Source organism: Gadus chalcogrammus, chromosome 10, assembly GCF_026213295.1.
Source record: "Gadus chalcogrammus isolate NIFS_2021 chromosome 10, NIFS_Gcha_1.0, whole genome shotgun sequence".
NCBI classification, from domain to species: Eukaryota; Metazoa; Chordata; class Actinopteri; order Gadiformes; family Gadidae; genus Gadus; species Gadus chalcogrammus.
The window spans coordinates 5,345,819-5,358,318 of record NC_079421.1 but is presented as its reverse complement, the minus strand read 5'-3'; the positions used below and the strand labels follow the sequence as shown (position 1 = coordinate 5,358,318).

The window sequence follows — 12,500 nt, the reverse complement described above, 5'->3', positions numbered from 1 at the left end:
CTTGTGGGTTGTTAACGTGATCTGTCATATACTTTATTATTGTCCACTGAAATCGTCAGTCTTCTAAAGAAATTTTAACATCTAATTGTATTGCACACATGAAACAATAGCCTGTCTATATTATGTAGGCTATGTGTAGGCCTACTATGTGTCAGCCTTATAGATTTTTTAGGCAGCAAATATATTTTTGCATGCCTTACGCCTACAATTTTCAGGTTGTTTCATGTTTTATTTCCTATTTTCCTCCTTAACTGAGACTGTATGGTCATGACTCATGTCATGTAAGCAACGTTATTTCAACAGACTGGTGCTTTACATCTTTAGATCCACTAGGTGGCGTCCTACTAAAACAGTTAGCTTCTAATAATAAAAAGCTTCAAGCTAAGAAACGTTGACAATAGATTTTTGGTGCTTATATGCAATGCAGCTTGTGGATTTGTACAACTACATGCACATGTATGTAGTTGTACATCGGTGATAGAGGCCATTGTATCACTGTTTAAGTGCAAGGAGAGTAAGGTGTTATTGCACATACTTTTATGCCAATACTATAATACGTTGCATGGTAATTGGACTGCATTTATGTTTTTCTACCTGTGGACGGTCAAAGTGCTTTACAATTAGCTCTGCACATTCACCCATTCATACAAACAAGTTAATATACTGTATCAGCGACGGCGGGGTCATCTGTCAGGACCAGGGAGTTAGTGCCTTCCTCAGGGGCCCCCTCACAGGGACCCACATGAACCCCGAGATTTGTTCACTCCAGCAGAAGTATCATTTTTTCAGGAATCTTTTTAAAGCCATTTTCCTCTCTTCCAGTTTTTGTTCTTAGTTGAAACCATGGTTGAATGTGTTTGCTAGTATCCTGGTCTCTCTCTCGTAAAATAGTTTGTGAATCTCAATGGGACCTACCTGGTGGAACAAATATGTAAATAAAAACATTTTAACTTCTATCAATCATCCTTCCACAACATACTAGGGCATAAACTGTTCATACTAGACATGCTCTACAAGGGATCCAATATCTACATGATGACTTGAAACCCCATAAAGGACGTGTTGAACATATGCGTTAATGATGTAAATTAGCACCACTAGTGGGCAGTATACACCTCCAGTCGGAATCCCCCACCCAAGGTAACGGGAGTTACCTGTTGACTTCCGGAACCGAAGGCTGCTGTCTAAAGACAGCAGCCTTCGGTTCCGGAAGTCAACAGAATGATCATGATGACATTCCGCTTTCTTGTCCTTTGCATAGAAAGAAGTGAATCTAATGGATAGTCACGATGTCAAAACTCAACGCTGTAGTAAAGCTGGACATATGATGCTATTGTTGTCATCGATTTCATTTCATGCAAACAAAACATTTTTTTTATTATTATAGCCTAGCTCTACTATGTTTCATTACTATAACTATATAATTATAGTAGCATGTTGGAGGTTTTGTGTTTGGCATGTTGCCGTCAAACCTATACATTAATAAATGATAACATTATTTCCTATAGTATCAAAGCAGTTGTAAGAGACATAGCTGCGTATTGCAGCATGTTGATTAGTCTGGTAAACTGGATTATTTCACTGGATTAATGGGAAAAAACTCACAGGACTGATTCTGGGTGAACATACAGCAGATTGCCGGAGAAAAGGTTCATACAAATAAATGGAAATATTTTAGTGATCAATGACACCAAGGGGTCACTGATGTTATTGGATGAAATAATGTTTTAAAGATGTTTTACAGCATAGTTTAAATGTCCACTTTGGTTGGCCTATAATGTCGTTACATTTCCCTGTGCATCTTCAACACTAGAATCAAACCTACTTAATCATCAGATAAACTTGAGACTAACCCGGACACCAACGTCCGGAGACAATGTGTCCGAAAAGGTTTCAAAATCAAACCTGTGTTTTACACCGGCCACTGTATAATCACTATTGTTAAAAAAATGTTTTTAAAGTAGCTGACAAAGTATTTAATCATTATAATCCACGTAAACATTGAGATCCCATAAGTCACTGTACGAAAAATGTCCAGATGCATTTTTGTGTTTGTGTTTTTATGTGGTCTCTTGAAAAAATATATTTCTTAGGTAATCAAGGTTTCTGTGACTTCTTTGGCAAAAACACCGAGCCTAGCCGGTGTTAGGGTGTCAGTGTGAGACTTGCGTGTGTGTGTGTGTGTGTGTGTGTGTGTGTGTGTGTGTGTGTGTGTGTGTGTGTGTGTGTGTGTGTGTGTGTGTGTGTGTGTGTGTGTGTGTGTGTGTGTGTGTGTGTGTGTGTGTGTGTGTGTGTGTGTGATGAAACGACAAGGAGAGCTCTACTCGGCCTCACCGCCAGAGGGCACCACCGGACAGCTCCTATCATCCCTATCCCAATCGCTATCGAGGCAGAGACACACACGTAAGCTATATAAAGAGACTTTTCAAATAGCTGTGCATTATTTGCACCTACACAAATGACTGTTTAGTTCCGCTGTCCTTAAGCAGGCCCACAAGGCACATCTATTTCACCGCAGTGTGTTCTGCGGCAAATGATGCAATGCATGTAAATCAGCAGCGGTGGCGGAGGAGTAACGACAGGCAGTGAGATAAAGAGAGACTGAAGTAGATATATGTGACAGAGCAAGCCCGTAATGACACCCAAAATCAATTTCACACACGGCTGCCTTCCGGGAGAGGTGAGCGGCGGCAGGAGTGCGCCGCCCTGCCAATCATCCGACGCGCCGGTCGCGCTCCGCCGTCGTGGCGAAGTTAACCTCGTGTTACTAAACGGAGCTAGGCGCAGGATATGGGGAACGACAACCACGACAACACGTGGATGACATGGCTCTTAGAGCGGGAAACAAGCCTGTCGCCGACGCGGTGAACCACCACCCCCGCTGGGCAGAGGCACAGGCTTGGGCTCCACCAGTGGGTCCCCACATAGTCTCCACATAGATGACACCTCTGTGGAACCAGTCCATTGGCTGCACTGTGTGGGTTCAATATGAAGCAAACACTTGTTAAGATGGAGAATGTAGGTCATGTCGAGCAGAAGTAGGCCTGTCAGAATCCTAGGCCTGCTGCTAACCTCATTCGGTTAAAGATACTCTGGCTGGGCTCTGCGGTCGCCATCACCGGTCGCCAACGCGACGCCGCTAGCATTGAACAGGATGTTTCAATATTCTAATGAGATACACTGCAGAAAAAAACAAACGCATTTTAAGCCAGAGCCGTACTTCAGCTGAACAGAAGGTTGGTATCACCATCTGTGTGTCCCCCCCCCCCCCCCCCACCAGGACAGCCCAGGAGTCTATGAGTACATGCTGATCCACTCCAGTCTTTTTCTCTTTTATTGCACTGTACATGCCAACATCATCCAGAGAAACTGCTCACTTGTATATGTATCCGTCTCAATCATCTGATAACTTAACAGTATTGGCTTCTGATTCTCGCTAGATTCTCTCGATAGATTTCCAAGTTTCCAATCACTTTTTTCATTGATTTTCCAAACGTTGCTCATGAAGCAGCCCCTGATATGGTTTATTATTTTGAGTGGAAATAGTTTTTATTAAAATAAACAACGTTTGTTGTGTTATGTACACCGTCCATTAGGGTCACCATGCATATTGGGAGTATGGCTTTAAACATCGCTGCAGGTCCCACTCAAAGATTTGGCATAACAACATCTGTTTGTGTGGCTGTTTGTATGGGTGTGTCTGTGTGTGTGTGTGTGTGTGTGTGTGTGTGTGTGTGTGTGTGTGTGTGTGTGTGTGTGTGTGTGTGTGTGTGTGTGTGTGTGTGTGTGTGTGTGTGTGTGTATGTGTGTGTGTGTTTGGGGGGGGGGGGGGATGTGTGTAAATGCATGTATTAACAAACAATTTAATATAATCAATGATAAACTAATTAATGCCATCCTGCCATTTTCTAGGCCTACTTGTAGGTACTCTGTGCTCTAAATAATATGACTATTGTACTGCTCGTCTCTCCAAAATGAAGTTCAGAGCCAATAAATAGTTTTCAACCTCTAGCCCACAACCAACGTACCAAAACAACACAGCCAATATGATTATAATTCTCTATGACTATGACTTTTTAAGTATAAATGCTTTAATCTTAACTAATCAAACAGTCTACATAACCTCTCTACACGACGTTCTCCGGTCCTTGTGTAGTCGGAGCTCCTCCTCCCACGATACAAAAGATAAGAAACAGAGCCATGCCTATCCCTGCAGGGCCCCGGGGGGGGGGGCCTTGAGGAGGTCTCTAGGGCCCCAACTACAAGGAGCCCAGTGGGGCACCTGGAGGGAGTCTCTGAGGGCCCGGTCACAAGGACCCCAGTAGGAAGAGAGATCGGGGCAGTGTGTTATTCCAGGTGTTGTGTTCGGAGGTCCAGGCAGTGTTTCTATCCAGGCCTGTATGTCCCTCATGCTTGTTACAGACGTCATATATAGTCACCGCGAGTGAACCGCGCTTCAAACAGAAGATGGCGTCCTCGCCAGTGCAGTTCACTCAACGTCTCGCGGTGGAATGGCGTTCACCGCATCCCACCGACTACAAACTCTACGCGTTTCCTGAACAACCGGCTCGGGAAAAGTACAACGGCGTCCCGATGGTGTGCTCTCTGGAGCACCTCGTCCAGCACGGTTCCATCCCCTGTTCCCAGAGGAGCTCAGCAACGATCCATAGAACAATAATCCGCGAGGTTCTCCCCTTCGATTGACGGTTCTCCACCCCTGCGTCCCGCTGACAGAAGAACGCCCCTCCCTCACCCTCCGGGGGCCACCGCGGTGTCCTTGGACAGGTACACCACCCAGTACACCATGTTGAAGGCGCCGAAGGACACGGGGAACAGGATGCGGGCGTACTTGTCGATCTTGCTGGTGCCGCCCATGCCGGCGGCCGAGGGCTGGGAGCAGGGCGACTGCTTGGGCTCCTTGCGGGTGGCCTGGATGCGCTCCAGCCGGGGTCCCAGCAGGTGCTGCAGCGAGGAGGACGCCGCCGCCGCCGCCTGCTGCTTGGAGGGCGTCTCCGCCGTCACGTCGGGCGCGGCGGCCCGGGCGGGGGCGGGCGCGGGCTGGGCGGTCCGCATCACCAGCTGCACCGAGGAGGAGGCCGCGCTGATCTGGCCCTCCGACTTGGGGCTGGATCCCCGGGACAGGGTGGTCGAGCTGCCGTTGAGGCCCGCCGCCGCTGCGTGGGTTGCCCGGGAGCGGGCCCGCCCCCCCGCCCCGCCCGGAAGGGCGTGGGGGCCGGGCCGGGGCCCGCCGACGTCCTGCTGGGAGGCGTAGTTCATCCGCTTCCTCAGGTTACCGTTGGAGTCAGGGTTCTGGGGGGAGGGAGAAGGAGGGAGGGGGAGGGAGGAGGAGGGAGGAGGAGGGGTGAGGAGGAGGGAGGAAGAGGGGTGAGGAGGAGGGAGGAGGAGGAGGAGGAGGGGTGAGGAGGAGGGAGGAGGAGGGGTGAGGAGGAGGAGGGTTGAGGAGGAGGGAGGAGGAGGAGGAGGGGTGAGGAGGAGGAGTGTGTGGGAGAGTGTGTGAGAGATGATGGCTGATTGAGGCAGCCTCACCTGGCGTGAGTCAGTCTGATTGGATTCTGGGGCTGGATGAGGCTGCACACCTGTTGCACACTAAGTAATCAGTGTGCAACAGGTTAAACCAGCCATCACCACAGAAAGGCTGTTTCCCAATGTGAAGGAAGCATGCTCGACGGCCGCCCTTTTAAGGACGCTACGTCATAGAACGCCGACAAGCACTGTTCCAATGTCGAGAACACTCGGAAATTCGCGCCCTTTACGCGTCCTTTGATTTTGAACAAGGTAAATTACCCACAATCCTTTGCGTCCACACGCTGCGCGGGGTATTTAAAAATTATTTAAATAGTTATTTGAACGTTTTCAGAAGTATTTTGTGCCTTATTGCTTTTTATAGATTCATCATGTAAATGCAAAAAATTAAGCTTAAAGACCTGTGCGATTTTTTTCAAACTTTTTTTCAAACTTTTTTGCAACGTAATGATATGCCTTATTTTGAATGGATTGATGGATTTTAATATTAACGTAGCTGGTGTTTTCAGCAAACTACTGTCGCTGATAACAATATCAACAATCAAAATACTGAAATATTTACCACTGGAGCAGTATTAAAAAGGGGAAGCGCTTCCACACTAGCAAGTCGTTCCAAACACGCGACTCGCGTGTTCTAGCAAGGCTGCAGCCTTCACTTTGGGAAACAGCTATGGGAGAGGTCTCCTGCATGGCGACGTGGAGCATCAGGTTTTCTGTCATTGTCTACAGACTTTTACAGTCACCTAGGTGGAGCCCAGTTAAAGTCACCGAGGTGGAGCCCAGTTAAAGTCACCTAGGTGGAGCCCAGTTCAAGTCACCTAGGTGGAGCCCAGTTCAAGTCACCTAGGTGGAGCCCAGTTCAAGTCAACTAGGTGGAGCCCAGTTAAAGTCACCTAGGTGGAGCCCAGTTCAAGTCACCTAGGTGGAGGCCAGTTAAAGCCACCTATGGCGTGTTTCTTGATGGACTAATGGATATTTAGAGACACAGTATAAATAGTAAGTTATACCTGTACGTGGAAGTGTTTCTTCTTACATAATGTAGATGAGGTCATTTTGTGACATCACAGATTCATACAGGGCCATCATGGCAACATCTATTCGGAAAACGTGGAGGAATGCCAATGTTCATCTATAGATCCCAGCACTAGCCATGATAACATATATACATGGGGATAGACATATAGTATAAGAATATTAATAAGAATATTTTAAAGGTTTGAATATAGTTTTCAAACCACATATTTACAATTCATTCCAGCACCTTCGACGAGCACGACGGTTTGTCTCAGGCTTTGGATTGTCCTCAAACTCACCGAGTGAATAATCACTGATTGACACCATATGAATTGTGCCTTGGCTCCTCTCCACTAACACCATCTGACGTGAGCAACACTCTCCGCCTTAAGTCTCTGACAGCCTCTGCACAAAACAAACGAGGAGCTGAAGAGCCTGCTGCCACTCCATAAGTCCGCGGACTCAGAAGATCATATGGTAAATGGACTGCATTTATACAGCGCGTTTTTTTCTAACCGTTGGCCACTCAAAGCGCTTTACAATTGTATATTATAATATACTCACCCATTCATGCACACATTCACACAGACGGCGGAGTCCACCATGCAAGGCGACAGCCAGCTCGTCAGGAGGAGTGAGGGTGAGGCGCCTTGCTCAGGGACACCTCGACACTCAGCGCTAGGAGGAGCCGGGGATCGAACCAGCAACCTTGCCGTTACCAGCCCACCCGCCCGTATAGGGGGGGGAACATATAGCGGAGGGGCGTAGGGAACGTATGGAGCGCGTCACACACGGATCTGATCCCAGATCAGGACCCTGCTTAGCGGGGATTTCACTCGTTCTGGGCTTAAGACAGAGCGTAAGAGCGGCAGCGGCGGCGGCGGCGGCGGCGGCGGAGCCCGTGGTAACGGCAGCGCGGATTCACAGGGGGGCTTATCCCCGGAGCTGGTGTTTCTCAACCAGAGACGGTGCGATGGAGCTACCCTCCCATTGGCAGGAATAATCCACACACACACACACACACACACACACACACACACACACACACACACACACACACACACACACACACACACACACACACACACACACACACACACACACACACAGCTAGCTACACATACACCCACACCTGTCTCCCATTCACAAACTCACACACACCCACACACAGACTCACAGCTACACACACACACACCCCTGTCCCCCCATTCACACACACACACACACACACACAAACACATATATACATACATACTGTATACACACACACACACATACACACACACGCACACACACACACAATCCCGCTCCCCACGCACCACTGTCCCACCATCGATTCTATTGGACAGTCCCGCGTGCGCAGGGCTGTGCTCGCTGGTGGCCGCGCTGGGGGGGCCAACGCCCCTGATGCCTCACACAGTGGCGGGAAGAGAGGCAGAGCTCTGGGGCGGTGTGACACTCTCTAACCCCGGGGGGGCAAGCCCTTCAGAAAGGCTTCAAAAGGCCAGAGCTCACGAGGAAGAGTAGTAATCCACACACACACACACACACACACACACACACACACACACACACACACACACACACACACACACACACACACACACACACACACACACGGCCACCGGCATCAACCCACCAACCCCTTGTCCCACACACACACCCACGCACACACACTGACACACACACCCGAACACACACACAAACACACACGCCGACACATCCGTCCACACTCTCACGCACATGCTGGGACGAGAAACGGTAACGCCGCCGTAGCGACTCTCTGAGACAACCCGTACAGATGTACCCGGGCTGTGTTGCCTTGGCAACATGCTAATCCACCGAAGTGCGGTTGTCACTAAACTGCAGTCAAGCCCGATTACTCCACACTAGGGTTTGAACTGGGAGGCAACTTAGAGTCATCCGACTGACATAAGCCTTGCAGGGTTTCATCAACACTGATCAATTATCCGTTTAAAAATAAGCCCAATGTGCAGCGCGAACAGACTCTTACACTCACAATGTTTCACAATGTGTTTTTACCCAACAGGCCCGCCGTAGTGACTGTCTACCCCAACCTAGAGACCAACAGTACCACCCGGATCTAGACCAGAGACCACCTGGTAGACCGGGCGTGTGGACTGAACAGAAGGCCTACGACATGAAGTGGTCTATGAGGTAGCTTTCCATTACCGAGCTTGTGATGTGAACATTTACATTTAGCAGACGGTTTTATCCAAAGCGACTTAAAACTGTTTATACACACATTCACACACCGGCAAAGGAGTCAACCACGCAAGGAGACGGCCAGCTCTCCTTGAGCAGATCTTCGCTGTCTGTGTAGGGATCGAACTAGCAATCTACCGGTTAGAAGTCAACCTGCTCTACCTCCTGAGCTAAGCCGACCGACATACAAAACACAACACAGCTCAACTCAACACAACACAACACAACACAACACAACTCAACTCAACTCAACTCAACTCAACTCAACTCAACTCAACTCAACTCAACTCAACTCAACTCAACACAACACAACACCACACAACACCACACAACACAACACCACACAACACCACTCAACACAACTCAACACAACACAACACAACTCAACTCAACTCAACTCAACACAACACAACACAACACAACTCAACTCAACTCAACTCAACTCAACTCAACTCAACTCAACACAACACAACTCAACTCAACACAACACAACACAACACAACACAACACAACTCAACTCAACACAACACAACTCAACTCAACTCAACTCAACTCAACTCAACTGAACACAACACAACACAACACAACTCAACTCAACTCAACTCAACACAACACAACACAACACAACTCAACACAACACAACTCAACTCAACACAACACAACTCAACTCAACTCAACTCAACTCAACTCAACTCAACTCAACTCAACTCAACTCAACTCAACACAACACAACACAACACAACTCAACACAACACAACACAACGCCACAACAGACATGAAGGCGCCACGCTGACCTGCAGGGCGCCGGCCCCCTCGGGCTCCAGGGTCCGGACCGGGGTGCTCTGGGGGACGGGGGGGCAGCGGGCGGCCTTCTTCTTGCCCTCCTGCGTGGCGTTGGTGAAGTAGTTGACGGCGGCGAACTCGATGAGGGCGGAGAAGACGAAGGCGAAGCAGACGGCGATGAACCAGTCCATGGCGGTGGCGTAGGACACCTTGGGCAGCGAGTGGCGCGCGCTGATGCTGAGCGTGGTCATGGTGAGCACCGTGGTGATGCCTGGGGGCGGAGGGAGACGGAAACCAGTCGGAAACCAGTTGGAATAATGGTGGGCACGGACCAAAAATAAAAGGATACGGCTTTAGGGTAAATAATTGCATTTGGAGGTTCTACTAGAAGAGGGTTACACGCCTGTGTGTTACAAATACCCCTTATTATTCTCACAATGTTCATTTCTGCAAAACCAATTTCAGCCTCTTCCAAAAAACGTTGCACTCTGTTGTGATTGGTCGAACGCTTTGCGCTTGTGTCGGCAAATTCATCCCCCCAAGAAGTTGTAAACATTGCGTGTAGCCGGGAGGCGGGACTTCTGCACTTCAGCACCGCCCACTCTATACGTCATATAACAGTCTAAAGCAAAGGGAAAAGTCGAAAAAGCGTGATATCACCCCTTTAAGTGTATAAATCAACACTCTGTTTTGACCTTAGGTCTATTTGCTGTGAATCGTGATTACAGTCCATTGAACAGGTGATCATCATGTTCCAGCTTAATCAAGGGAAACCTTCTCGTTGAATAGTACTAACATCACATAGTAATGTTATCTCAATAAGATATTATATGACATTTACACAGCCTGATATTTAGTTATTTTGTTTAAATCAGAATTTATTCAAATATATGTATATTATTGTAATAATACATCTGTTACTACTTTAATTGAGTATGTCAATGCACTCTTCACAATACTTATATTGTTTGCTACATATTGTACTCATCAGACCCGGCAGTAAAATAGGTCCCCAGTGTTTACGCTCAGAGGTTAACTCTCTTCAACCGTCTTAGGTTATCACTGTTCTAAGTAGAGTGTTCTCCTACTGCGACCTGAATTACTATAATTTAAATGACTAAAATAATTACTATAGTACATTGAACATGTCTCTTTATGATACATTCTGTGTATATTTCCATTGTAATCATTCAATAAATAATAGCCGCCACATTCACATTCACATTCATCTCTTTACCTAAAAGATTTAACACAAGGCACTCTGAAATGAGCACATATATAATGGAGCATACTGCTCTAAAAGCAAAACAAAGAAGTCTGTTTGTGCTTAAATGTGTATTCAATCATGTGTGTAATACCAAAATAAGGAGGGATGTTGCACGCAACAAAAGAACGCTGCTAACTATTATTAGAACCGCCATTAGCATGTCAAATTGATGACATACTTGGGATGTTAGCCTACAATGGCCACCTATTAAAAAGGAAATGTCTCCTCTGGTTCAGAATTAGCCCCAAAATGATCATTGGGATGGTCCATTTGAGGCAGGCCATACCCTGGGGCATGGGGCTATGCTTTTTGCAATGCTACCCAAATTAAATTCTTAGACAAAAAAGCGAACTCAAAGTCATTTCAAGCTTAATAATGTACTTACTGACTTTGGAAATTTGTCGAGACAAATCTAGATTTGCAGAAATGTTTAAGACAAATAGCTGTAAAATAATCTCTGTTGCAGAATCCTGAAGTTATCACCTGCACTCAGAGCACAGAGCCGCCTGCCACTCAGAAGCAGCTGAATGTCATCTGTAGGTGAGCCCTGGCTCAGGGCATTGGACTTAAATAGAATGGTAACCTCTATTATCCAGTCAGTCATCTGCATGGTTGGACTGGTAAAGTGTGTTATTCCTTCAATGTGTGTGGTTTATCAGTGTCGGAAAGAGGTGTGTCAAACGGCCACTCAAAATGGACCATGACTAAGAAAATGTTTTTGTCCGCTTCCATCTCTTTCTAAATCCACTTGTTCAAAGAAAAGCAGGGCCAAAATTATATCAGAAATCAAAACTATGGCAGCCATTTCACTTCAAAATACAACTTCATTGTAGGGAAATCTTAGACAATATAAACTATCTCTCTCTCTCTCTCTCTCTCTCTCTCTCTCTCTCTCTCTCTCTCTCTCTCTCTCTCTCTCTCTCTCTCTCTCGCGCACTCTCTCTCTCTCTGTCTGTCAATTAAATTACCAATTTCAAGGTGCTATATTCAGCAAGACACAATTAGAGATTTTGCAGAAGGAAAATGTGCAACAACAACATGTACCGACACCAAGCAGCTACAGCAGCCAATATTACAGCAGCATCAACCACAGCAACCTCAGACCCTGTCCCGTGCCTCCGTAGGGACGTCTGTCTGTCTGTCTGTCTGTCTGTCTGTCTGTCTGTCTGTCTGTCTGTCTGTCTGTCTGTCTGTCTGTCTGTCTGTCTGTCTGTCTGTCTGTCTGTCTGTCTGTCTGTCTGTCTCCACCTCCCTCCCCCTCCGACTCCAGCCCTAGGAGGTCAGAGAGCCGTACGTACCGAACACGGTCCGCGCCGGCACCGACTCCTTGTTGATCCAGAAGGACACCTGGGAGAGGATGACTGTCATGATGCAGGGGATGTACGTCTGGATCATGAAGTAGCCCATCTTCCTCTTGAGGTGGAAGTGAACTGTCATCACCACGTACTCACCTGCAGGAGCACATTAGGTGGTTCTTAATGATGATTGAAGCTATGGTTAAAACAGATCACACAAGCAGAAACACTAACACACACAACATGACACAACATGACACACTTACTTAAAGCAGATTATAATCTATTTTTAAATGTCTTTTCTCAAGGTGTTATATTTTCCATGAAACTGAATAAATGATTGTGGTCCATTTATTTTATGTTCAGTAATA

At 47.1% G+C, this 12,500-nt stretch overlaps 1 protein-coding gene across 1 annotated transcript in view; it reads right to left on the bottom strand.

The window, feature by feature from the left end:
- Positions 1-4,749: 4,749 nt before the first annotated feature.
- The window catches only part of gabra4 (gamma-aminobutyric acid type A receptor subunit alpha4), a 16,171-nt gene continuing 8,420 nt past the window's right edge, over positions 4,750-12,500 (bottom strand). Inside the window, exons 7-9 of the mRNA XM_056600503.1 lie at positions 12,133-12,285; positions 9,579-9,838; positions 4,750-5,310 (exon numbers count right to left, since the gene is read on the bottom strand). Coding sequence (XP_056456478.1) covers positions 4,750-5,310; positions 9,579-9,838; positions 12,133-12,285 — 974 coding nt within the window. The remainder of the gene's footprint in view (positions 5,311-9,578; positions 9,839-12,132; positions 12,286-12,500) is intronic.